The sequence below is a fragment of the Bos javanicus genome, chromosome 3, assembly GCF_032452875.1.
Source record: "Bos javanicus breed banteng chromosome 3, ARS-OSU_banteng_1.0, whole genome shotgun sequence".
In the NCBI taxonomy this organism is placed as follows: domain Eukaryota; kingdom Metazoa; phylum Chordata; class Mammalia; order Artiodactyla; family Bovidae; genus Bos; species Bos javanicus.
The window spans coordinates 34,583,951-34,611,914 of record NC_083870.1 but is presented as its reverse complement, the minus strand read 5'-3'; the positions used below and the strand labels follow the sequence as shown (position 1 = coordinate 34,611,914).

At 43.8% G+C, this 27,964-nt stretch overlaps 2 protein-coding genes across 4 annotated transcripts in view; one reads left to right on the top strand and one right to left on the bottom strand.

Annotated features, from left to right (window-relative positions):
* Positions 1–28: 28 nt before the first annotated feature.
* CFAP276 (cilia and flagella associated protein 276) lies at positions 29–4,293 on the bottom strand. Its single transcript, XM_061410964.1, has 5 exons — positions 4,116–4,293; positions 1,627–1,743; positions 1,037–1,152; positions 576–703; positions 29–177 (listed from the first exon to the last, which is right to left on the bottom strand). Exons 1-5 carry the CDS (start codon positions 4,194–4,196, stop codon positions 107–109), a joined length of 513 nt encoding a protein of 170 aa, XP_061266948.1. The 5' UTR covers positions 4,197–4,293; the 3' UTR covers positions 29–106.
* A 46-nt stretch (positions 4,294–4,339) lies between these two features.
* Positions 4,340–27,964, top strand: part of ELAPOR1 (endosome-lysosome associated apoptosis and autophagy regulator 1) — a 74,610-nt gene continuing 50,985 nt past the window's right edge. The window contains exons 1-2 of one of the 3 annotated variants that reach the window (XM_061410960.1): positions 4,340–4,644; positions 5,332–5,540. In XM_061410960.1, the coding sequence (XP_061266944.1) occupies positions 5,388–5,540 (153 nt within the window). In that variant the 5' untranslated portion in view covers positions 4,340–4,644; positions 5,332–5,387. Of the gene's footprint in view, positions 4,645–5,183; positions 5,541–27,964 lie in introns of those variants that run through there. The other 2 variants (XM_061410962.1, XM_061410961.1) reach the window with 2 other exon arrangements.

The window sequence follows — 27,964 nt, the reverse complement described above, 5'->3', positions numbered from 1 at the left end:
TAGTCTGCGGGTAACAGATACTCCAGGCTTCAACTTACACAAATCTATTTAATGGAGGTGGTCGGCGGGATGTTCCACAATGATTAGTCCAGGGGCCTGTCAACACTTATGTGGAGAAGAAGCCACCATCATTCTTTCGGGAGTACCCTCCATTGGTGGCTGCAGTGTGAGGGGACACTGTGGAGAAAAGAAGAAGGAATGGGCTGTAAATTTAAGATCTGTTGCCTTTTCTGGGAATTTGTCACCCATACTTTCATGGGGACCATGGAGAAGGTTCTAACAGCTGGGGAAACACAAGACTGATGGGAAGTAGCTACAGGTCTTTTCCCAGGTTTCTGTCCTTTGCTGAAAATTCTTGTCCATTAGACCTAAGGCTAAGGCAGAGGCTCTGAAACGGAATTCATTTCCTAGCCCTATAGTCAGCACGTCCCTGGCATTCATCTGATATGTGCCAGACTCAGTTATCCCTCATGTTCCCTAATAGCCAGCCACCTCAACTCCCTGATTCCTGTGTCCATTGAGAAAAACTCTTGCACCACCCATCTTCCCCCATTCCTCAGTCTTCTAACCCTTACCTATGGATCCCTGTATGCTGTGAATAGACTCCTTCTTAGGGTTGATCCAATGTCTGATGTTAGCTCTGGAAGTGATGAGGGGTGGTTGGGGAGCGGGTAAAAATTCTCCAGGGAATTGGGTCTTGATTCTGGAAGATGATGTGGGAAGAACAGGGGAGAATGAAATCAATCAAGAGAAGAAGGTAAGGAGGGAAGGAGTTGCATGCAACCTCAAAAATATAGCAACCAAAGGCCCTTTCTAGCCTCTCAAATTAACCAAATGTTTTATTATACAGATGAGCCCAATTTTGGAAGATCTCTTCATTTTAGAAAAAAGAAACCCACAGAAATTGTATTACAGAAGTTAAAAAATGCAAAAATCTATACAAATAGGAACCTATCGATTATTTCCCAGGTGACGGTTTATCTTACTTGATTGGATGGCATTGTTCTTAGGGAGAGGCTCTGCCTCCACCACTTACCGGCGGGTATCCTGGATGGTCTCCTGGTGTGTGAGTATCTCACTCTTGTTCTTGAATGTCCCTGTGTGGTGGTTGTACAAGGCTGCTAAGCGGAAATCCAGGTCATCCTTTGGTATCTACAGAGGAAGCCAACCCTCTCAGGGTTAACTTGCCACCGTGTACCCATTCTAGTTGGGTTCTATTGGGTTCTACTCTTCTCCCAAAGCAGAGTGAACCCTTTTGGGGCCTGAGACCCACCAGCTCTTTACACACCAAATTACTGTACATGATGACTTCTTAAATCTTGTCCATACAGAATTGTCTCGTGCTTAAGTCTAAGGAGTGGGAAGCTCTCCTGGAGACATGGGAACCTCTTGAGCTTAATGGGCCTTACCTCATTCATGGTTATAATGAGAAGTCTAGTGAGAGAATGATTTGCTCCAAATAATTAACTGCAGCAAAACTCAAGCCTTTTGCCTTCCCAGAGATAGGATCTTGGATTGGGGGCAAGATAAAGCTGCTAAAGCAGTCAGGGACAGCCTGCCTTTCAAAAAGGATAGTCATTAGTCCTAAGTGGATATAATGAGAAATAGCATTTCAATGCTAGGTACCTCTGAATAAAAAAAAAAACCATCCCGTTTCATGGAGGTAATTGTGGGAGTTGAGCTGAGTCGACACCAGGGTTCCTGTTGCTGAGCAAGGTGAGTTGGGTTCTTATATGGCAGTTTCTGCAAAAGAGAAACCACACCCACAACTGGTTACCGAAGGCCTTGCTGATGTGGTAGCATCAGTGACATCCATCCCCTCATGCCATTCCATTTTAATTGAATCGAGACATCTAAACGAGAAGGATGATATGGGGCAAGCCTCCCAGCCTTTTGACCCTCCTAAGTTTTCCCTTAGAACTGAAAGAAATGGGCCAGGAAGACAGGGAAAGGGGTGAAGTGGGACATGAAGTGAAGGATGGGGAGCAGACAGGCAAGATGAGCTCAGGTTCAGAAGACCTGAGTTTGAAGAAGAGGTAAGATATTCTAATGCAATATGCAGTTGTTGGAGTAACAGCTGAAGCCTCCCAAAAAGAATCTGACCAAAAAGGAAGAGGTGGTTCATGAGGACTGCACAATATTATAATGGGGTTGGCTGGGGGCAGTCAGAGACAAGAGAATCGGGAGAGGAGAATCAGGAGAGAACAGTGTCTAAACAGGTGAGAAAAAATTTTCGGTAAGCAAGGAAGGGTCATTGTTTCTGCGGGAATGTCAAAAAAATTCATTGAATGTTTGGTTCTCTCATTAAAACCCCACAAGTATGAATATGAAAAGCACATAGCTGATTTCTTCATTACATGTAAAATGCCATATTGCTCACCACTGTGTCCCCAGTACCCAGCACAGTGACCTAAAACATGGTGTTCCAAAATGAGATGCTCATGGAACCAGTGACTGAATTCCAGTGAGTACAGCTATAACCTAGTAGAACTCTCATTCATCTTATCTGATGCTGGAACCTTCTTCATCCCCGGTATATGGCACAGTGCTGCATGACTCAGCTCACCATTAATTGAAGGGTGTGGACCAGGCACTATGTTATCACCAAGAAAGATGAAAAGGAGATGGGAATATTACATATGATGCAAGCACAGGTAGCTCTTCCAGTCCTCCAAGGCTGCCTAAGCCTCATCATCTCTACAAGCAGAAGGGTGAGATGGTCTTTCTGAGAAAATCAGGCCTGTCTAGCATGAGCTGCCATCTTCACTATCCATTTTCCTTTCATTTCAGAGAAAGGGAAGTCCCTTTTATTCAAGAATAACTCTTCTTCCTGAACCCAGCCCTTCCTGGTACTTTAGGGAGCTGTGCTATCCTGGCATCTTCTGTAGCCAGTTTCTCCTCATCCTTTCGTCACTGTCTGGCTACGACTCCATGATGTTCCTACCCAGCCAGCCTTCTTTAAGAGTCAACACATACTACTCTCCACTTTCCCTCCCACCCCCTTTCCATCCCCTTTCCATACCAATACAGTCCGACCTCTGCCTCAAGCATCCACTGAAACTACTCTTGCTAATAACCTTTGTGGTTAGGTCAAATGGATCATTTCCAGACCTGATCTTATCTGACCTCGGTGGTTTCTGACGCCACAACTCTGATTCCACGAAATGTTCTCTCCATCCTGCATGGGTCTAGCTCCTCCTGGTTTTTCTTCTGCATCTGGCTATTATTTCTCAGCTTCCTTCTCAGCTCTGTTTTCTCTCTCTGCCCCTAAGTGGGATTCTCCAGGGGTTTCATTTCTGCCTTTCTGACTCTCACATTCACTGGATGAGCTCATTCCCTCCTATGGCTTAAAGTACCACTATATGAATACTGTGGCTTCCACACATTGTCAACCCACAGCCCTAACCGTGTTGTCTACTCATCATCTCCACAGAAGTGTCCCACAGGCACCAAAAAGCAACAGCTACATCATTGATCTCAACGTCATTCTCCCCAAACCTGCTTTTCCTGGACACCTCATTCAGTAAATGGTATCAGCTAAGCCCTCAGAAACCTAGGAGCCCTCCTAGACTGGCCACTCTCTTGGGCCCATATCCAGTCAGCCACAAAGCCCCATCAGTCCTGCCCTTTGCATCTTAACACCACCCCCTGCATCACTGCTTCAGGGTCCATTACTCCTCCCGGACCATCATGAAACACATATATACACACACACATTCCAACATGAATCAAAGACAGATGTATAAAGCATGACCTGGTGTTTGATTCCTCTTTCCCACTCTATATACCTCACGTCTCTTCATAGAAGAGTTTCCCAAATAGGGCAAAGCTTTGCTTGGTGGAATCTGGGCCTGTGCAAGCCCCGTCAGACCAATCATTACTTAGGTCCGCAAGTGCCCCTTGTTCCTCTGGACTAGAACGCCACTTCCCTCTGCTCAAAAGCACCGTGAAAGGTGGGGAGACCTGAATATGGGATCATGGAGGTAGGCAGAAAACAGACCTCTCTCGTACCTGACTCAGTGTCCTCCCCAGAGTTAAGTTACCACTTCTTCCAGTCAGGCCGACAGAAGAGTAAGGTCGACCCTACTGGGTACCTGCGTAAGAAACCTCAGTACCTTGGAAGCCCGTGACTTTCCCAAGTAGGAATCATCTTTATCCAACGCAGGGTTCTGGAAAGGGTCTCGGGTGAGAGGCATGGCAAAACACCGAGCGAGGCGCTCTTAAGAGGTGAGAGACCCGCGCAGCCGCACACAACCTAGCACGCGGAGGAGCCCGGGTCCCAATTGTTTGGAACGCCCAATTTCAGTTGCCAGGCAACTGCTCGGCCTTCTGTGACTAAGGCGAAGTCCCTCCGAGAAGGGCGCCACCTGGCGGTCCAACGCGGGAGGCCCCTCGGGAAGAAGCTTCTGGGAACACAGAGCGGAAACAGCCGCCGAGTGTGCTCGGGAGCTCTGGATTTGCACTCGTGAGCCGTCGGTGAAAAACACCGGCCTCCCGTCTTACAAATCTTCTGCAAAAGACTTCAGTTTAGGAAAGAATTCGTAAAAGATAGCCAGCCCTGAAATGTCCTTCTCCTTGGAATCTTACGAGAGGATTTCTCAGAGCGATGGCAGAATGGGGATGTCAAAAGACAGAGGAGTCCAGGTGTGTTTAGAAAATTGCCCAGCTAAGGCAAACTCGCCTTGCTTTTAAATTCAGCTTGACTATGTGAGTCCCAGGGCTTCGCACAAGACTGGTTGTAAATTCACAAATGGGTTTGGTGTGGTGGAAGTAAGACCTCCAGAAGCAGCTGTTACAGTAGGTAACACCTACCCGGGCCAGTCTTCCAGGCTATAATCCCTGGAGGAGAGATATCATCGCGGTCATTTTTCTGTTGCTTTTAACAAGATGTTTAATAAGTATATGTAGAACGCCACGTCTGCAAAATTAGTGATGCTCGTAGGCAGCCGATGGCCCGAAATAATGAATTTGTTGGTGATGGCTTGGAGGTTGTTTCCACCGCGTTCTTTTGCACTAGCCTTGTGCGCGCCTGCTGGGCCGGTTGCGGACCCTGGGCTCGTGCATTTCTGGGCCGCGCGCGCTAGCGGCGGCGGCTGCCATGGCGACCGGCAGGTGAGCGGCAGAGGAGCGCGTGGTCCCTGCCCCACCCGCGCGAAGGGAAAGAGGAGGCGGTTGCCAAGGCGACGTGGGTAGGAGGAGGATAAGTGAAAGGAGGGAGGAGGAAGGATGGGCGGCCTTGGTGTAGCCGCAGGGAGGTGACTGAAGCGAGCCCAGCCCCTTACATCCTGCCTCCTGTGAATCTCCCTCCCCTTTTTTTCTGCCTTCTGCCAGCAGTAGCTGCAGCCGCAGCACCTGAGCCGCTGCTGCCGCTCGCTCGGAGCAACACTATGGCTGAGCCTGGCCACAGCCTCCATCCCTCTGCCAGAGGCAGGGGAAGAACTGAGCCGCGCACATTCCGGCTTCTGCGGCTGCTGCTCTGGGTTGGGACCGCCTTCCAGGTGACTCAGGGAGCGGGACTGGAGCTTCACGCCTGCAAAGAGGTACTGTCTTCCCCGACCCGACCCCACTTAGGTCAAAAAAATCTTGGATCCGGCGGAGATCTTGGGGACTTAGACACAGACAGTTTCAGAGGGCACGGAGTTTAGGTTCTTTGGGGATAGGGGAAAGAAGGAAGAGGAACAGACTGGCGTCATGGAGGGGCCACCCCGTTGGAGGACTCACAGAATATATCACCCTCACAGCTTAGACTGCTGAGCTCGGGAAAGGTCCCATCTCCAAGGAGCTCAGGAGGGGCTCGGAACGAGGGAAGAAGACAGGAGTTGTTTCCCAGCTGAAATGAAATTACCTTAAAAGTGGTTGAAAACAAAAGATTATGTACAGAGGGGCAAAATAGAAAGTGGAGAAGGGGAGAAGTGGGGTAAGAAAGGAGTTTGGAAGGCTAGAGGAAAGTAATGGATGGAAGTGGGAATACTTGTGATCGTATCATGGCTTCAAGGAAGGCAGGTAAAGGTGGGAGGTCTGCGAGAGGGACTGGAGGATCCCGTCACCTCTGTCCCCTTGGGTAGTCAACATCTGGCTGCCTTGTGGGCTGCAAAGTCTGGATCCTGTTTATAGCTTGCCTCCCCCAGTATGCTTTCTTCAATGTACCTGACAGTGCATGACCCACCTTTGGTCAGACTGTTGAATTCCTTAATATCTTGCTTCCTGCCAATCTCCGCTTTCCTTCTCTGGACTTATGCTAACATATGTTGCAAGTCTTTTTCAAGTGTTTCTAAAATGTTGCCAACATAATTCAGAGAATAAGTGGTGAATGTCTCCCAACCAAAAATGCCTTTGAACATTCTTTTGGAGGGATACAAAAAGGTATGAAGGGGTAATAAAACTCAGTGGTTTCTATAGTATTGAAATAACAGTAATTTGTTGTGTTTTGAGTAACTTTTTTTAACCATATGGCAGAGGCAGCAACAACATATTTACAAGAACTACATGAAGGGCATGGGGGGAGGCAAAATAAAAATTACTGTTATCTATGTGAAATGTGAAAAACTTCATAATACATTAAGAGTCTAGCCCTGTTTAATTAATTTGAGGTGTCATACTTGGCTAAGGTTTTGAGAGGTTGAAATATTTATAAGTTGTCAGTATTAACTACTGATTAGCAACAACAACCCCATCCCACATGGAAATGTATTATTATGAAGGTATTCTAACAATTTAGCTTCCAGCATAGCTCAGTGGTAAAGAATCTGCCTGCCAAGCAGGAGACACAGGTTCAATCCCTGAGTCAGGGAGATCCCCTGGAGAAGGACATGGCAACCCACTCCAGTATTCTTGCCTGGGAAATCCTATGGACAGAGGAGCCTGATGGGCTACAGTCCATGGGGTTGCAAAGAGCTGGACACAACTTAGTAACTAAACAACAACAACATTCTAACCGTTAGACTATCTACAACACAACACATCATGAAGAAATGAGAGGGTGGGAAAAGAGATTTTTTTGTGTGAATAAATATACTTGACTTTACTCATGAATGTGAATGAGTGACTCCAGTCACTCCAAAATTTACCAATGGAAATTTTGGTAACTTGTGTCAGTCCCAGCAATGTCCTGCCCTGGATCATCCATATTTTCACTCAGCCACTTCATGACCTGTTTGAAAGATGGCTGGGAACAGAATGATTTTGTCAGTGAATGTGGCTTACTGGCCTTGGTGATCTGTGGTCTAACCAATCAAGATAACCAGTTTCACCAAGCAAAGTCACTTGCCTAAGAATCCAACATTGGAGTCCCCTGAGTGGAAGGTAAGAATCTTAGAGTTCAACTACCACTTCTTGTTGAGATCTTTGGAAAATATGAGACATTTAAGAAATTAAACACATTGTATCATCTTGCTTCCTAGGGAGGGAAGAATATGGATATTTGAGAGCTCTAACTTGTGTACAAATTTTGCCTTTAGTCCTTTTAAAATGATTGACATTTGCTTAAGCAAAAGGCCTTGCCAAGAGCATAAATTGAGGGCAGTGGAAAGCTATGGAGCTCAACATACTCAACAGGCAGGTTCCAGTTCCTGCCTGTCACTTACTACCCAGTTTTTAGATCTGTAGAACGGGTACTTCAGTAATGCCCAACTCAAAAAAGATTGCTTTGAGGACTGAAAGAGAAAAGACAGTTAAAACACAAATTTGAGTTACCTAACCCCCTTTCCCATTCAGCTTCTTTACCATTAGAGCCACACCCCATTCTGGAGTGAAAGTGGCTTATGAGTCCTGTTCATTGGCCACAGGTGTCAGCAAGTCTTGTTTACACTCTTCTTGAGCAAACAGTGGCTGCTGAACACCCTCGACTCCAAATCCATAAGGAAGAGAATAAACCCATTATTATAATATTCTTTGTTTGACAGTATGAACTGACCCAACAAGTTTTGGGGGCTTCCAATCCTAAATGGTGAAAAACCAATTCAGGGTAAACTAACTCTTCCCTGTTCTTAATCTTCGTATGAATTTATTGTGAGTCAAGTACTTTTACCAGCCAAGGCCAAGTCTAATGACAGCAATGCTGTTCCTGCCTTGTTTCTGAAATTCAAGGCATCCATCTGGACTGAATCAGGGAACAAAGAGGTTGAGGGTAAAGCCTCAACTGAGGAGGTAGGGAGCTGGGAGTTCTAGATTACTACACATGTGCTGGGGCTTGGCATTCCTTTCACAATTTTAAAATAATCAGGGTCACCAGTGGAACTAAACATCCTGGGTGCTGTTTGTCCTCACAAATCATTTTTCAGCCCTGTGCTAGCCTGGGCTCAGTGCTGAGAGCCAAAAGAGCATTTCCTATAGCACAGTGAATCTAAATCAAATGAGAGAGAAGGAGAAAGCTGCCTTTCCCAGATCGGTCTTGTCCTGAGGCCTCAGTGCTAATTGCCCCCAAAGGGATTTCCCATTCTGTGTTGAAGGGCCCAAAGGGCTTCAGAATCTGGAAGACACAGATTGAAATAAACTTCGGTAAATGGATGGTGATGAGTCTGCCACTAAGTGAGGATGCTACTTCAAGCAAGTTAATTAACTTCTGACAGCTTCAGGTTCCTGATCTCTAAAATCAAGATGGTAGCAGGTATCTCACAAGGCTGTTGTGAGGATTAAATAGGACAAACATATAAAATGCCTAATATATACCCTTGACGTGTCTTAGGTACTTGAGAAATATTGATTGGCAGGAAAGTAAGCCCACAAGTAATGACATATAAATGATGACATGGGGTCAACATGTGGTAAGCAATGCAGGAGTGGCAATCTAGAGTTTTACAAGAAAAGAAAAAAAACATATTTGAACAGTTGGCACTTGACCTGTTTCTGGAATAATTAGTAGAATTTCAGCAGGCAGAGATGGAGAGAGAGAGGGAGAGAGTGCTTTCTAGATAGAAGGGTCGGAGGAAAAGATCCTGAGGATTGCAAGTAAACCACGTGGCTGAAAGGTGGAGTAGGTATGGGTACAATAGGAATCAAAGCTGGAAAATGGGAAACTAAGTGAAGAATCGATTTCTAGCAGAGATAGTGGATTAGCTTGAGTATAAAGCAAATAAGGTTGGGGCTTCCGTGGTGGTCCAATGGTTAAGACTTCGCCTTCCATTGCAGGGGTGTGGATTTGATCCCTGATCAGGGAGCTAAGATCCCACTTGCCTTGTGGTTAAAAAGCCAAAACATAAAACAGAAGCACTATTGTAACAAGTTCAATAAAGACTTTTAAAAATGGTCCATAAATCTTAAAAAAAAATAAATAAAATAAAGTAAGTAAGGTTGAGGTAAGCCAAAAAGTGAGAGCAGAGAGATATGAGCAAGGAGACTGTTCAAAAACTCTTGCAAAGGTCAAGGAGGAGCTAACAAAGGAACTGGACTAGGATGGTGGCAGTGGGATAAATAGAAAGACATAGATGTTCATTGTAGTACTATTTACAATAGTCAAGACATGGAAGCATCTGAATGTCCATCAACAGAGGAATGGATAAAGAAGATGTGGTATATATGTACAATGGAATATTACTCACCCATCAAAAAGAATGGACTAATACCATTTTCAGCAACTTGGATGGACCTAGAGATTGTTATGCTGAGTGGAGTAAGTTAGAGATGCAGAAACATCCTATGAGATCCCTTATTTGCAGAATCTAAAAAGATATGATACGAATGAACTTATTTACAAAACAGGAATAGACTCATAGACTTAGAGAACAAACATGGTTGAGGGAGAGGAAGGACTGGGAGAAGGGATAGCTAGGGAATCTGAGATCAACATGTACACACGGCTATATTTAAAATGGATAACCAACAAGGACCTATTGTAAAGCACAGGGAACTCTGCTCAATGTTATGTGGCAGCCTGGATGGGACAGGAGTTTGGGGAAGAATGGATACATGTATATGAATGGCTGAATCCCTTCGTTATCCACATGAAACTCTTATAACATTGTTAATCAGCTATACCCCAATACAAAATAAAAAGTTTAAAATAATAAAAAAAAAGAAAGACATAGATATGAAAAACATGCTGAAGGTAGAGGTTAGAGAATTTGTCAACTAATCAAAGGAGTTGAGTGGGTTGGTGGGAGGATTAGGCAAGATAATGCTTAAAGTGCTTTACAAAATGCATAGCATAGAGTAAGTGCTTAGTAAATGTTGTGCTTCTGAAACCGTTTGGCATTGTTTCAGGGGCTCTAAAGAACTTCCATACCACAATTTATGTGTCAGTGCAGAAAAGAATTCAATGAGAGGCAAAGTAATAGATAAGAAGTGATTTATTAGAATAGGATGCTTGTGAGGCTTACAAGCAGGTAGGCGAGAGATGCCACACCCCAAGAACTTACTGGGCTACAGTTTTATAATCAAAGGAAAAGTGGGGAGGGGGAGAAGAACTTCTTTGCCTTTCTTGAGTAGATGTCATGCTTCCATCATCAGCTCTTCCTCCAGATTGAACAGGGGAGTTTTCTTGTCCCTCCTGGTCAAGCTAGGTCCACAAGTTACTGTTTTTCATGTGTGCAGAGAGCATGTTCTAGGGATCATTAACTTGGTGAGCTCACTGGGCAGGATGTGGGTCTTCTGCCACCATCGTTTTATTGTTTGCAGCATGTCTCTTGCTTCTGTTGCATGGTTTTGTTACTAAGTCTGCCTGGTTTTGTGGTTAATCTCTTGAGTAATCATTAACTAACAGGGGTCTCCCATATTTTTTCCACTTACAATCCCCTAGTGGGATCAACTATATAATCACCTATTTTATCCCTTTACTCTGTCCCTATGACGTCTTACTGTTTTATGATCTGCTTTTAAAAAACATAATGGGAACATTATTCTAAATCATTAGATGGTCTTGAACGGCATCATTTTAATGAGGAATTAAATGAACTACCTACCTTGGCTAATCCCTATTGTCAACCCTTTCACTTTTACAAGTTAAAGTAATATATGCTCATAACACTAATGCTAATTCACACTTATTGAATGTTCTAAGTGACCAACATTCATTAACTCACTGAGTCTCTATGAGGTAGGTCATATTAACACGCTTCCCCTTCCCCCCTCCCCCACACCATTATTTATCTCCTCTTCCCTGCTCTATTTTTCTCCACAGCACTCTTTACTATCTCACATATATTTTACTTATATACATATGTGTGCATATACATGTGTACATGCCTGCTCAGTCGTGTCTGACTCTTTGCAACCCTGTGGGCTGTAGCCCACCAGGCTCCTTTGTCCATGGAATTCTCCAAGCAAGAGAACTGGAGTGGGTTGCCATTTCCTCCTCCAGTGGATCTTACTGACCCAGGGGTAGAACCTGCATCTCTTGCATCTTCTGCATTGGCAAGAGGATTCTTTACTACTGCGCCACCTGGGAAGCTGTGCATATACATACATATATGTATTTTAATTGTCCATTTCTTTTGACAAGAATGTGAAGTCTATGAGGGCTGATATTCTTGTATGTCTTATTTATTTTAAAATATATTTATTTTACTCTTGGCATTATTTGGTGCTTATTTTTGGTTGTACTCGGGCTTTCTGTAGTTTTGCAGAGTAGAGGTTACTCTTCATCGTGGTACGTGGGCTTCACATTGCAGTGGCTTCTCTTGTGGAGCTCAGCTCTAGGTGCACTGGCTCCAGTAGTTCTGGCACAGGGGCTCCTTAGGTGTGGCACAGGGGCTTTGGTTGCCTGCAGCATGTGGGATCTTCCCAGACCAGGGATCAAACCCGTGACCCCTGCACTGACAGGCGAGTTCTCAACCACTAGACTACTAGGGAAGTTCCTCCTATATATTTTATTCACTTCTATATTTCCAGTGCCTGCCATGTAGTAGATACTCAAAAAGTTTCCTGAATTAATCCCCATTTTATAGATGATGAAACTAAGGCACAGAGAGGGTAGCCTGCCTAAGGTGACTTGGCTGCTGTTATAAAAGAGCAGGAATTCTGGCAGCTGAGCTCTTAATCACCATTGCTATTCCCTGCCTGTCCTAGCTAACAATTCAAATCGTGCTGTGGGTATAAGCTAAGAAGTCCAAGTTTCCCCTCCCACCTGCAAATCCCCAAAGGTTCACCTCTGTCAACACTTGCTGAAATATATTCTTCTCGAAATGTTTTTTCGCCTATTCAAGCACATCTGGCTTTTCTTTTGCCCTTTCTGTACAAATCAGATCAAAATATTTGTCCTATTCTTTATTTTACTGTTTTCATCACTATAGTTCCACTGTGATTCATTGTGTGTATCGTGATTTATTGAAACAGAAACTTGGTGAATGGGTTGATTCCAGCTGCGTCTGTGGCAAGAGTGCTGCTGTGAACATCCTCCTGATGCACACTTGTTTGAGTCTGTTGGCAGATAAATTCTTAAACCTAGAAATCATGGTTCAAAGAGTCCAAGTGTTTAACACTTCGATTGATGTGTGTCAAGTTGGCAGCATGGATTTTCAAAGAGCATGAGGCTCCTCCATCTGCAGTTGATGGAGGAGGAGGGAGGCTTTGGCTGTGAGGAGGGCAGTCAGAGTTCATTCTCACCCGGAAATTACAGAAACCTGGAGGGCCCTACTGGTGAGCCTGTTGGCCTTACCAAGCTGGCAGCTGGTCCTGGGCAGCACAGCTGGGCCTGATGCTAATTCTGCTAAATTTCCTGAAAATAAGTTGATCCAACTCATAGCTTTTTCTCAGTCTGTATTGTACCTCCAGTACGTGATAAAAGTTGTGCCATTTGTCACATTTCTTCTTAAGCTTTCCTTTTATGTCACAGCAGATAAAGCACAGAACAGATAATTATAGTTAGCGCTTGACAGCCACTGAAAGAAAATATATTTTTCATACTTCCTAGGCTTTCCACTGTTCAAATTCCTTTATCACCTATTTTTCTTCTTAAATTTGTCATGTACTATTAAAGACACTTTTTAAAAGACCCATAGAACTATGCAGCAGGAAAAATAAATAAATTGCATTTCATAGGCCTGATTATCTGATTGTGATTATCTGATTCTTACTGATGATACAAAATAAAATACAAAAAAAAAATTATCAGACTTTAATATAATAAGCCTACATGCTAACTGGAGCATCCCTCTTCTTACCCCGTGCTGAACAATAAAGGAAAGCTGTTTCTGAATTCAAAAGAAAACTGAAATTGGCTAATTTTCTGCTTGAAATTGATTACTTCACCCTCCAGCTCCAATCATCTGACAATAAGAGTGGCTAGTTAGCCGCTAAGAGAAAAGATAAAGGGAGGATGAGTTGTATCTGTTCATCTGACTTTGTTCAAATTCTCATAAGGATGGCTCTGGCTCAGGATTGGCGTTGTTTAGTCGCTAAGTCGTGTCCGACTCTTTGTGACCCCATGGACTGTAGCCCACCAGTCTCTTCTGTCCTGGGATTTTCCAGGCAAGCATACTGGAGTAGGTTACCATTTTTTTCTCCAGGGGATCTTCTCAACCCAGGGATCAAACGTCTCCGGCATTGCAGGCAGATTCTTTACCACCAAGCCACCAGGGAAGCCCTTGGCTCAGAATAGCACTTGGGAAAAGTCAGCATGTTAAGCCCTGTGTTACCCACAGACTAGATGCTCTGTACATTTATTTATTTTTAATTGAAGGATAATTGCTTTACAATATTGTATTGGTTTCTGTCATACATCAACAAGTATCATCTATAGGTATACATGTGTCCCCTCCCTCTTGAACCTTACTCCCACCTTCTACCCCATACTCCTTACATTTTCAATTAATGGATCAACTTATTTTCCTTGTAAAGAAATTTTAAAAGATTGGAGCCAGAGCCTCCATTTACAAATATTAATTCAGCTGTGTAAATCATCTGTAAAAAGAAGGAGCTATGCCCAAACAGAAAATAAATAACAGGTTAGCAGAACATCAGAAGACAACCAAGAACTATGGGAGGAAAAGTCATATTTTAAAAAGAACATATAGGGGTTTAGTCCCGGATTATTTAAAAGACTACTCCTGATTCTTATATTCACCAGCTCATTTTTCCCATGTAGAGACATATATATGTATGATTATCTCTCTAATACAGAAATTGCTTACACATTCTCATGTTGGTGAGATGAGTAACTGAAGGACAGGGACGTGAATGAGCATGAGCAGATAAAGGTGACACCCTTCAGTTCAGTTCAGTCACTCAGTCATGTCCGACTCTTTGCGACCCCATGAATCGCAGCATGCCAGGCCTCCCTGTCCATCACCAACTCCAGGAGTTCACTCAAACTCACGTCCATCGAGTCAGTGATGCCATCCAGCCATCTCATCCTCTGTCGTCCCCTTTTCCTCCTGCCCCCGATCCCTCCCAGCATCAGGGTCTTTTCCAATGAGTCAACTCTTCTCATGAGGTGGCCAAAGTATTGGAGTTTCAGCTTTAGCATCAGTCCTTCCAGTGAACACCCAGGACTGATTTTTAGAATGGACTGGTTGGATCTCCTTGCAGTCCAAGGGACTCTCAAGAGTCTTCTCCAACACCACAGTTCAAAAGCATCAATTCTTCGGCGCTCAGCTTTCTTCACAGTCCAACTCTCACATCCATACATGACCATTCAATATCACTGTAATCCAAGCCTATGCCCCAACCAGTAATGCTGAAGAAGCTGAAGTTGAATGGTTCTATGAAGACCTACAAGACCTTTTAGAACTAACACCCAAAAAAGATGTCCTTTTAATTATAGGGGACTGGAATGCAAAAGTAGGAAGTCAGGAAACACCTGGAGTAACAGGCAAATTTGGCCTTGGAATACAGAATGAAGCAGGGCAAAGGCTAATAGAGTTTTGGCAAGAGAATGCACTGGTCATAGCAAACACCCTCTTCCAACAACACAAGAGAAGACTCTACACATGGACATCACCAGATGGTCAACACCGAAATCAGACTGATTATATTCTTTGCAGCCAAAGATGGAGAAGCTCTATACAGTCAGCAAAAACAAGACTGGGAGCTGACTGTGGCTCAGATCATGAACTCCTTATTGCCAAATTCAGACTGAAATTGAATAAAGTAGGGAAAACCACTAGACCATTCAGGTATGACCTAAATCAATCCCTTATGATTATACAGTGGAAGTGAGAAATAGATTTAAGGGCCTAGATATGATAGACAGAGTGCCTGATGAACTATGGAATGAGGTTCGTGACATCGTACAGGAGACAGGGATCAAGACCATCCCCAAGAAAAAGAAATGCAAAAAAGCAAAATGGCTGTCTGGGGAGGCCTTACAAATAGCTGTGAAAAGAAGGGAAGCGAAAAGCAAAGGAGAAAAGGAAAGATATAAGCATCTGAATTCAGAGTTCCAAAGAATAGCAAGGAAAGATAAGAAAGACTTCCTCAGTGATCAATGCAAAGAAATAGAGGAAAACAACAGAATGGGAAAGACTAGAGATCTCTTCAAGAAAATTAGAGCTACCAAGGGAATATTTCATGCAAAGATGGGCTTGATAAAGGACAGAAATGGTATGGACCTAACAGAAGCAGAAGATATTAAGAAGAGGTGGCAAGAATACACAGAAGAACTGTACAAAAAAGATCTTCATGACCCAGATAATCACGATGGTGTGATCACTCATCTAGAGCCAGATATCCTAGAATGTGAAGTCAAGTGGGCCTTAGAAAACATCACTATGAACAAAGCTAGTAGAGGTGATGGAATCCCAGTTGAGCTATTTCAAATTATGGAAGATGATGCTGTGAAAGTGCTGCAGTCAGTATGCCAGCAAATTTGGAAAACTCAGCAGTGGCCACAGGACTGGAAAAGGTCAGTTTTCATTCCAATCCCAAAGAAAGGCAATGCCAAAGAATACTCAAACTACCGCGCAATTGCACTCATCTCACACGCCAGTAAAGTAATGCTCAAAATTCTCCAAGCCAGGCTTCAGCAATATGTGAACCATGAACTTCCAAATATTCAAGGTGGTTTTAGAAAAGGCAGAGGAACCAGAGATCAAATTGCCAACATCCGCTGGATCATCAAAAAAACAAGAGTTCCAGAAAAACATCTCTTTCTGCTTTCTTGACTATGCCAAAGCCTTTGACTGTGTGGATCACAATAAACTGTGGAAAATTCTGAAAGAGATGGGAATACCAGACCACCTGACCTGCCTCTTGAGAAACCTATATGCAGATCAGGAAGCAACAGTTAGAACTGGACATGGAACAACAGACTGGTTCCAAATAGGAAAAGGAGTACGTCAAGGCTGTATATTGTCACCCTGCTTATTTAACTTATATGCAGAGTACATCATGAGAAACGCTGGGCTGGAAGAAGCACAAGCTGGAATCAAGATTGCTGGGAGAAATATCAATAACTTTAGATATGCAGATGACACCACCCTTATGGCAGAAAGTGAAGAGGAACTAAAAAGCCTCTTGATGAAAGTGAAAGAGGAGGTCGTTGTCATGCTTTCCACACCAAAGACTTATTCTTTTCTCTTATATTTAAAATTTCAATCCACTGAAATCTAAAATAATGTGTTCATCAAATTTATTGGACGTAATGGACTAAAAAAGAGACATAGACGTATTATATGATCTGAGGCTCACGCTGACACACAAACAACCTTTAAAGAAACAAGCGATTACAAGTAGATATCTAGTGCATGATGGAGGGAGGCCACGTAGGAAGGAACAGTGGGCAGAGCCCAGGTGAAATTTTCATGGCTATGGGACTCATTCATCAAAGAAGCTATTCGTATTTAACGTGAAGGATTGTTGTGAAAATGAGAAAAGAAGATTTGAACATTAACTAGCTGTGTTAGTTTGCTAGGGCTGCAGTAACAAAGTACCACATGCTGAATGTTTTATTTTTTTTTTTAATATTTATTTATTTGACTGTTCCAGGTCTTAGTTTTGCAAGCAGTATCTAGTTCCCTGACCAGGGATCAAACCTGGACCCCCTGCATTAGGAGCATGGAGTCTTAACCAGCTGGGAAGTCTCATGCTGGGTGCTTTAAACCAGGTGAAATTTATTTCCTCACAATTCTGGAGGCTAGAAGTCTGAAATCAGAACAATTCTGGAGGCTAGAAGTCTGAAATCAGAGAGTCAGCTGCGCCATGCTGTCTCAGACGGCTCTAGGGCACAGTTTTGCCTTGCCCTTTCCCAGCTCATGGTGGTTTCCAGAAATCCTTGGTGGGCCATGACTTTGCAGCTGCATCCCACCAGTCTTTGCCTGAATCATCACATGGCCTTCTCCCTGCGTGACTTGCTCTGTCTTCACAAGGCCTTCTTATAAGGACATCAGTCATTGAATTTACGGAGAAGGCACTGGCGACACACTCCAGTACTCTTGCCTGGAAAGTCCCATGGACGGAGAATTCTGGTAGGCTGCAGTCCATGGGGTCGCTAAGAGTCAGACACAACTGAGCGACTTCACTTTCACTTTTCACTTTCATGCATTGGAAAAGGAAATGGCAACCCACTCCAGTGTTCTTGCCTGGAGATTACCAGGGATGGGGGAGCCTGGTGGGCTGCCGTCTATGGGGTCGCACAGAGTCAGACACGACTGAAGTGACTTAGTGGCAGCAGCAGCAGCATTGAATTTAGGGCCCACCCTAATACAATATGGGCTTCCCTTGTAGCTCAGTCAGTAAAGAATCTGCCTGCAATGCAGAATATCTGGGTTCAATCCCTGGGTCAGGAAGATCCCCTGGAGGAGGGCATGGCAACCCACTCCAGTATTCTTGCCTGGAGAATCCCATGAACAGAGGAGCCTGGCAGGCTACGGTCCATGGGGTCGCAAGAAACAGACACAACTTAGTGACTAACCCACTGCTAATCTAATATGACCTCATCTGAACTATTAATAATTATATCTGCAAAGACTATATTTAAACAAGATAATATTCTGGACTTCCCTGGTGGTCCAGTGGTTGAGAATCCACTTGCCAATGCAGAGGACACAGGCTCAGTCCCTGATCTGGGAAGACTCCACATGCCTCAGAGGAACTAAGCCCATATGCCATAACTACTGAGCCCATGTGACCTAGAGCCCATGCCCCCCAGCAAGAAAGTAGCCCCCACTTGCTGCAACTAGAGAAAGCCCATGTGCAGCAACAAAGACCCATTGTGGCCAAATGAACTTTTTAAAAAAGAGATTTACACAGCCTGAGGCTTCAGATAGATACAAATTTTGAAGGGACACCATTCAGCCTGGTACACGGGCATATAGTAAGGATTCCACAGGTGGGAATTCGAGTGCTTATCAAGTGCCAAAGTATACACAGGTTATTTCAATATGGGCTGGAGTGGTTAAGGAGAACTTCACAAAAGAAGTGAGAGAATCAAGGAGTGCTTTACAGATGTGGTAAAATTAGGTAAGAACTGAAGATGTAGTAGGGTCTATCAGTGGAGAGAACAGTATGTCGGTATTTTCACTCAGTGCCTTACACATTGGGAGTGCTCAAGGTTTTACATTAACCTTGTAAAATCAGGAAGCTCCTTTGATCCAACAAGAATTAAAAACCATAATCTTTTTTTGGGGGGAATGGATAAGTACATAGAGTATCTGTTGTTATCTATTATCAAGCAATAGCCTTATAATAAGTTACCCTAAAGTTCTTTTTTAAAAATGTTATTCATTTATTTATTTACTTTGGCCGTGCTGGGTCTTTGTTGCTACCCAGGCTTTTCTCTGGTTGCAGCAGTCAGGGGCTGCTCTCTAGTCGCAGCGCACAGGATCTCATTGCAGAGGCTTCTCTCGTTGGGGAGCACAGGCTCTAGGGTGCATGGACTTCAGTAGGTGCGGCTCCCGGCGCTACAGTACAGGCTCAATAGTTGTGGTGCGAGGGCTTAGCTGCTCCACAGCATGTGGAATCTTCACAGATCAGGGGTTGAACCCATGTCTCCTGCATTGGCATGCAGATTCTTTACCACCGAGCCACCAGGGAAGCCTCTACCCCCAAATTTCGTGGCTTAAAATAACAAACATTTGTTCTCACAGTTTCTGTGGGTCAGGAATTTTGGAACAGCTTAGCAGGAGATTCTAGCTCAGAGTCTGTCATGAGGTTACCATCAAGATGTCGACCAGGGTTGCAGCCACCTAAGAGCTAGTTTGGAACTTAAAGATAAGCTTACAAGATGAGTCACTCTAGTGCCTATTGGCAGGAGTCAGTTCCTTGCATATGGATCCCTCCATAGGGCTGCTTGAGTGTCCTTATGACATGGCAGCCAGCTTCCTCCAGAGCAGGTAATCAGAGAGAGAACAAGGAAGAAGCCACAACACCCCTTTTGACTTAATATCACAAGTCATATACCATCCCTTTTGCCATCTTCTGTTTATTAGAAGCAAGTCACTGAGTCCAGCCCGTACCCAGGGGAGGAGAATTAAGCTCTGCCTTCCTCTTGAAGGGAGAAACATCAGAGAACATGTGGACATATTTTAAAACTGCCACATCACAGTATATCATGAAATCATTCATTCCATTAGCTGTTCCTAAGTTTAATGTTCCAAAATCTACGTGTTATTATTATTAATACAGTAATCATTTTGAGCACTCCCGATGAATCAGGCACTGTGCTTGCAGCTAGGAATGTGGAATGAAGTGGCCAGTGCTTGCCCTCATGGAGTTTACAGTTTAGTGGGAAAGAGAGAATATGTCCGTAAATAGGATGCACATATATAAGAGATAGAACTGAATATAAACAAAGAGCTTTGTGTTTGCACTATCAGAAGGAAATAGAAGAAATCAGAAAAGCCTTTAAGGGAATACTGGTGGCATCTGAAGGCCCATCTCAAAGCTTAGCCCACCCCCCCACCCCCAGTATAGAGTAGATCTTTGGCAGATCACTGGGGAAGAACATCTGAGGCCAGGAGATGGGAGTGTGCAGGGCTTGTATGGGGGAATTTCAGGTTATCTAGGATGGCTTTAGTGGAAGGAAGAGGAAAGGGAATGGGAAGGCAGATTGAGGCCAGTCTTGGAGGCTTTTATAGAATAGATTGTGTTAGGGAAAAAGATTGAACTTGATTCTGAACACACTGGAGAAATCTTTGCAGCAGCATGGTAATATGCTTAGATATATGTTTTGGAAAACAGAAAAAAACTGAACCAGAGAAAAGAGTTGTATGTATGTGTGAACTCATTCATTCAGTGCATTCAGCCTTTCAACAAATTTTATCACAGATTCACTATGTGGCAGGTATTGTTTATATATATATATGTATATATAGAGACGTCTCTGATGGCTCAGCAGGTAAAGAACTCGCCTGCAATGCAGGAGACATAGGGTCCTTGGGTCGATCTCTGGGTCAGGAAGATCCCCTGGAGAAGGAGATGGCAACCCACTCCAGTATTCTTGCCTGGAGAATGCTATGGACAGAGGAGCCTGGTGGGCTACAGTCCGTGGGGTCACAAGGAATCAGACATGACTGAACACATGGCACAACACAAAGCGTGGATATATGAAATATAAATCATTTATATTATACATATTTATAAATATATGAAATCATCACAGATAAAATTACAGGTGGTACAAAGGAAGGGTATGTGTTGCAATGGCAGCACATATTAGGGGGTTTGACTTGAGCAGAAAGAGAAAGAGAATGAGAATCTTAGCTTTTAAGCCAGAATAATTTCTTTTGGTCTTAAATTGAAATAGCAGGGAACTTGATGTTTAATTACTATCTATTAACCATTAGAGAAGTTGGCACAGCTCAGAGTGGAAGAAAAAATTAGACAGTTTGTTTATCAGTAGGTCTAAAAATAAATAAGTTGGAAGATTTGTCCTATTTCCTCCTGTGACTGCTAAAAAGGCAGGAGGATCATCTGAGGTCTTCCTGAAAATGAGAGAGAATGCCTTAATTTCTTCCACCAAATTTCACTCTTGGACTCGGGCCATTTCTGCTTTGGCAAAGGAAGAGGTGGTGACGTGGACTCTGTTCCCAGTGATGGTGCCCCAGGCTGGCCCAGGGAAGCCTGTGGACATGACTGTGCAACAGAGCCTCTGACTTGTCAGATGCCTGGCCCTGGGTGGGGGCGCCGTGGGAGGGGCCAGAGGAAAGCTCATCTCAATCTTAGTAGCGCGTCAAGGAGCATTTCATTTTCTATCTTGTAGCAGAATCCACCCAAGAAAGTGAACTTAGGCAAAAGGCTTGAAGTTGAGCCTTCTGCTTTAGATCCTGTGCTTTCTTCCAGCCCCCTCCCCCGCCCCCCAGCCCCACCTCCCATTTTCAAGGTGGATAGAATTACATTTTCCCAAAGGAGAACGGAGCTGGTGAGGCAGGAGCGCTGTTCCCTCCTCTTGCTTTAGCCGCAAAGCCCCCGAACCTTCTCCAAGCACAGCCCAGAGCCAGAACCTTGGTGTGGTCTTTACACAAGCCGTCACCTCACAGGGCCCCGGACCTTTCCCCTCCCATTGCCATCTGGCTGCCACCTTCTTCTGCCATCAAGCCCCTCAAGAAGAAAAATGCCATTCTTTGAGAACAAGGTCATTCTTGCAATGCGTTCCTGAGTCCTGACCCTCTGCCCAGTGAACACCTGGCTTTTATGACCCTCTCCTGTTGGTTTACTGATAAGAAATGGATGTCTGCTCAGCCAGAAACTGCACCTGCTGCTCTTGTCTCTGCTTTCACAACTGTGCGGATGAATTCTACAAAGCTAAGTTGATTCTACCTTCATCATTACTTCATTCAAACTTGGAAGTCCTTTGGCAGCTTTCAAAGCATCTTACCAGCTTTATGCTCGAGAAGATGTCAGGGCTCTTTTCTGGATGGAAGAGCTGAAATGAACTTGAGAGTTCTCCTGGTGTTTTCATCTGAATTTCTCCCAGGGTGTCTCATCATTTCCAGCAGAGGAAAGAAATTAGAAGAAAGAGTTCAGATTTGAATACTTATCTCTGGGCATTCTTCTCTCTCTCCTCCTTCCTTTCTAAAAATAGTGGCATAAAGTAATTTTTCAGCATCAAAAAATAACAATGGTTGGAATGGAAGGCCAGGTTTCTGGAAATCCTGGAACTGCATAGGTGACTCAAAAAAAAAAAAAAAAAAGACAAAGTCAATATCTAAGTCCACATCCACTCTTGACTTCTCTAAGCCACTTTCTGGTTTAGTGCAGAGGCTGCCAAACTGCAATGGGTCACCTGGAGAGCTTGCTAAAACCCAGGTTGCTGGCCCCATCCATGAGGTTGTGATTCCGTGAAAAGGCCTAAGAATTAGCATTTCTAGCAAGTTCCCTTGTGGCTCAGCTGGGAAACAATCTGCCTGCAATGCAGGAGACCTAGGTTTGATCCCTGGGTTGGGAAGATCCCCTGGAGAAGGGAATGTCTACCCACTCCAGTATTCTGGCCTGGAGAATTCCATGGGCTATATAGGCCATGGGATTGCAAGGAGTCAGACACAACTGAGTAACTTTCAAAAAAAAAAAGTTCCCAGGTGCTGCTGGGACTGCCAATCCTACAAACATACTTTAAGAACTATTGGCTTAAGTTTAATGGAAATAACAAGAGCTTCGAAGAAAGGCTGGCTTGGGCTTGAGTCTAAACCTTCAGCTTCCTTACCAGCTGTGTGACTTTGGGGGATGTACGTGAGTATCTTTGCACTGGGCTCTTCATCCTTAAAATGGAAGCAGTAACATCTACCCCACAGAGTTCACTGACTCAACAAATATTTGTTTACGACTGCTGCAGCACCAGATTCTAAGCTGCGTAGTAAGGACATGACTTTAGATGGGACAGTCTTTGATGTCAAGGAATTTTGGGTGGTTGTGAAGATTAAAGAGAGAAATTCACAAAGTCTGAGGACCGTGAAAGAAGCATAGTAAGCATTAATTTTATATCCCTTGCAAGGGGCAACATAATTCTGCTTTTACTTTTTTTGGTCTAAAAAGGGAAATTTCTCAAATTTCATAACATGGAACCTAAAGCTGTGAGTTTTTCCTTGTCTAGGTGGAAAATCTGAAGTATGGGCACTGTTGTGGGTTGACTGGTGTCCCCCAAAAATCCATATGTACCTTAGAGCACCTCCTGAGTACTCTGAAAGTGAAAAGTGAAAGTATTAGTTGCTCAGTTGTGTCTGAGCTCTTTGCAACCCCTGGACTCTTTGCGGCCCCATGGACTGTAGCCTGCTAGGCTCCTCTGTCCATGGCAAGAATACTGGAGTGGGTTGCCATTTCCTCCTCCAGGGAATCTTTCCAACCCAGGGATTGAACCCAGTTCTCCTTCATTGCAAGCAGATTCTTTACCATCTGAGCCACCAGGGAAGCCTTACCACCTCACAATATGACTTATTTGGAAATAGGGTCTTCGCAGATGTAAAGCTCAGATGAGGTCATTTAGGTTGGGTCCTAATCCAGTATGACTGATGTCCTTATAAAAAGAGGAAATTTGGACTCAGACACACACAGGGAGAATACCATATGAAGACTGGGGTTATGCTGTCATGAACCGAAGAACTCCGATGACTGCTGGCGGGAGAGGCTTAGAACGGGTTCTCCCTCACAGCTTGGAAGGAATCAACCCTGCTGACACCTTGATTTCAGGCTTCTAGCCTCTAGAACTGTGAGAGAATGGATTTCTGTGGTTTGAGCCACACCACTAGGGGCGCCTTGTTACAGTAGCCCGAGCAGACTGACACAGGTCCCGTGAAGGACAAATGGCATCATTCACGGGCGCAGCGAGAAAAGGTGAAGGAGGACATTTACTTTCATCCCACGCATCTTTACTTGAATTCTTATTTTTCAAAAATGTTTGTTTATGCGCTGCATCGGATCTTAGTTTCAGCATACTGGATCTTCTCTGGCACACAGGATCTTTGTTGTCGTGCACAGGTTTTCTCTACTTGTGGCGTGTGGGCTTAACCGTCCTGAGGCATGTGGGAATCTTAGTTCCCTGACAAGGGAGTGAACCTGAGTCCCCTGAATTGGAAGTCGGATTATTAACCACTGGACCACCAGAGAAGCCCCTTATTTGAATTTTTAAATACATATGCTAATAATGAAAAGATTTTAAACTAAATTAAATCAAATAATGATTTTAGTATAGATACAATGTCTGCTAAATAATTTGAAGAGTACATACCTCTGCCTCTAGATCTTTCGAATCTCTGTTAACCAACTGCTCTAACCATCTCTCAGGTCAATCAGAGATGTCTCTACCAGCTTGGAGTTTGGATTAGCAGACTTTGCTTCAATTTACAACAATATGACATTTTCTAAAATACCTGTGGAGTGTCTGTTGCAGGCAAAACACAGTTATTTAGGGATTGTCACACAGAAATGTGGAGAAGGAAATGGCAACCCACTCCAGTACTCTTGCCTGGAAAATCCCATGGACAGAGGAGCCTGGTAGGCTGCAGTCCATGGAGTCACTAAGAGTCAGACATGACTGAGCGACTTCCCTTTCACTTTTCACTTTCACGCATTGGAGAAGGAAATGGCAACCCACTCCAGTGTTCTTGCCTGGAGAATCCCAGGGATGGTGGAGCCTGGTCGGCTGCTGTCTATGGGGTCGCACAGAGTCGGACACGACTGAAGTGACACAGCAGCAGCAGCAGGGGTGACTTGATTCCAGCTTTATGTGAGAGGGACTGGAGTCTGTGGGTGCAGAAACTTGGTCAACTGCCAGGAGTCTTTTCTAAAACCACCTGCCCAAGGGCTTCTCTTGTGGTCCAGTGCTTAGGACTTCGCCTTCCAATGCAGGGGGTGAAGGCTTGCTCCCTGATTAAGGAGCTAAGACCCCACATGCCTTGTGGCCAAAAAACCAAAATGTAAAACAGAAACAGTATTGTAACAAATTCAATAAAAACTTTAAAAATGGTCCACATTAAAAAAAAAAATCTTATAAAAAAAAAGCCACCACCTGCCCAAGCACATTTCCAGGCACTCCTGGCCCCGGATCTTGGCTCTGGGCTACAGCCAAGTCTGCTTCAGCAAGAGCCAGGCCTCTGTTTGCCTTTAGGATTCGGTTGACCAGAGCAGAACAGACATTCTAGAGCTGATTCTCCACTCACCCATCTCCAGTTTGCCCAGTGATGGCAGAAGCCTGGGCCAGAGTCTCTGTTGGTGACACTTGGCAATGACTGAGGGTCAGGCTGTTTCAGAGAAGGTCCTGGGGTTCTTATTCAGAATCTTTGCGAACAGTACACCCACAGCTACACCTGTCACCAGCAGTTTTCATTTCACAGGACAAGAGGCACCTGCCCAGGTGCTTCCTCAGCCTCTCTGGTTCTCAGCACTCACAGTGCCCATAGCTGCTAAGACCCTTGGGTGAGACACACCAAACACATCAAACATAATAAGAGAAACTGCTTCTGTCACCCTCCCTCCACCTGCAGGCTGAGACTTCCTGATTTCCTAATTTTACCTCTAAAGAACATTTTCCCATGGCTCAGAGTCATCTGAGGAATACAATGACAGCGTCAGCTCCTGCCCAGGTGGTAAAATGTGGCCTCAGCCTCCCCTGCCAAGTACTCCCTACATCTCCATTCTAAGAATCCTGTCGAAAACCAAAACAACAACAAAAAACCCAATGCCTCTCAAAGGGAGGCGTTAACATGAAAACAAACCAACAAAAAACTGGATTTAATTTTTTGAGCAGGTAATTCATCCACATGGTAATCCACTCAAAAAGTTAGAAAGGGATACAGAATAAAGAGTAAATGTCCCTCGCCCCCCTGACTCCCACCACCTGGTTCTCCTGCCAGGAAGTGATCCCTGCCCCCTTCAGACTTGCTGCTGAAGTTAATTTGCACTCCTGGGGTAGCCTGTAGCACAGGGGCACACAGAAGACACAATGGCAAACCTGAGTCTAAGAGAATAAAATCAGAAGCGGGAGAAGGCTCAGGGCACATGCTGGTCACAAAATCAGAGTATCACATGCAAGTTATGATAGGGCTTCTTTCATTTTAATTATTCAGATTAGGACTGAATGCCAGATATGATAAACCAGATTATAGACATGGATTGGAGGTAAAAGAAAGCTAGGAAGCACTGAAGAAAGCACTTCTTTTTTAGATTCTTAAAGCATGTTATTTCTCAGCTGTCGCTTTCTCCCTGATATTATATGTCCGTATATATTTATAGTATTCTTACTTTGTTGTATGTATTTTATACTCTAGTACCTTAGCAGACTATCATGTGAGTAGCATCCCCTGGGATTGTGCAGTGCACAACTTACTCAGCTGTATGCAGCAGTCCCTGTAAATGCCGGGATTGCTTTGATGATATTTGTATCCTTTCACCATATTCTTAGTGAATATTTTTAATTGAATTACTTTCAGATAAAGAAGGCTCCATCTCAAAGTGTTATGGCAGTATAAAGAGAGAGGTGGTTGGAGAAGTAAGCAGGGGCCTGGAAGTGAAGGCCCTTGTAAACCTGGCAAAGAGTCTGGTGCCAACTCTGAGGGCAACACTGGGGCAGTGATTCAATCTGATTTGCATCTCAGATGGGTCACTCTGGCTGTAGCCTAGATGGTGGCTTGAAGAAGAGGAGGGAGCAAAGCCTGGGAGAGCAATGAGGAGGCTCCTCTAGGCAAGAAGTTCACTTCCCTGAGTAGCAGTGTGGGTGGAGACAGGGGGACTGATTCAAGAGATACTTTGCAGGCAGAAAATAGATAGGGTGTCAGTGATTATACACAGGACCTGAGAGAGAAAGGTGTCAAGGACATGGTTCCTGGCTTGAAGAGATGCTGAATGTAACAGCGTCAATATCAGAGCAAAAGGATCATGCCAAGACTGGTATTTTATTTTTTAAAGAAATATTTGTTCAGATATTTTAAAGAAATAAGCAAAACTAAATATCTAAGTGGTTCAAGTATACTTTCTATAACACATCAGGTAAAATGTACATTTATAAAAATATAAACATTACTTATCAATCTAATATAAATTGCTAGCTAGATAAAAAGAATGAAGAGAAAGTGTTATTCAAAAAATCCTGAAGAGTCGAGAGATAAACCTATGCACCTATAGTCACCTAATCTGTGACAAAGGAGGCAAGAGTATACAGTGGATAAAAGGCGATCTCTTCAATAGGTAGTGCCAGGAAAACTGGACAGCTACATGCAAAGAATCAAAGTAGGACATTTTCTAACATCATACACAAAAACAAACTCAAAATAGATGAAAGATCTAAATGTAAGACTGGACACTCTGAAACTCTTAGAGGAGAACATAGGCAGAACACTGTCTGACATAAATCGCAACAAGATCTTTTTTGACCCAACTCTTAGAGTATTAAAAATAACAAAAATTAACAGATGGGAGCTAATTAAGCTAAGAAGATTTTGCACAGCAAAGGAAACCGTAAACAAGATGAAAAGACAACACATAGAATGGGAGAAAATATTTGCAAATGAAGTTACCAACCTAGGATTAACCTTCAAAATATACAACAGTTTATGCAGCTCAATATCAAAAACACAACCCAATCAATATCAAACAACCCAATCCAAAAATGGCATTTCTAAAGAGACATTTCTCCAAAGAAGACATACAGATGGCCAATGAGCACTTGAAGAGATGCCCAGCATCACTAATCATTAGAGAAATGCAAATCATAACAACAATGAGATGTCACCCCATACGGGTCAGAATGGCCGTCATCAAAAAATCTACAAACAATAAATGCTGGAGAGGGTGTGGAAAAAAAGAGAACCCTCCTACATTGTTAGTGGGAATGTAAATTGGTACAGTGACTGTGGAGAACAGTGTATTGGTTCCTTAAAAAACTAAAAATAGAGCTTCCTTATGATCCAGCAATCCCACTCCTTGGCGTATATCTGGAGAAAATCATAATTTGAAGAGATACATGCACCCCAGTGTTCACTGCAGCACTGTTTACAATAGCCAGGACATGGAATCACCTAAATGTCCATTGACAGAGGAATGGATGAAGATGTGGCACGTAAATATACTATGAAATATTACACAGTGATAAAAGCAAACAAAATAATGCCATTTGCAGCAACATGGATGGACCTAGAGTTTGTCATACTGAATGAAGCAAGTCAGACAG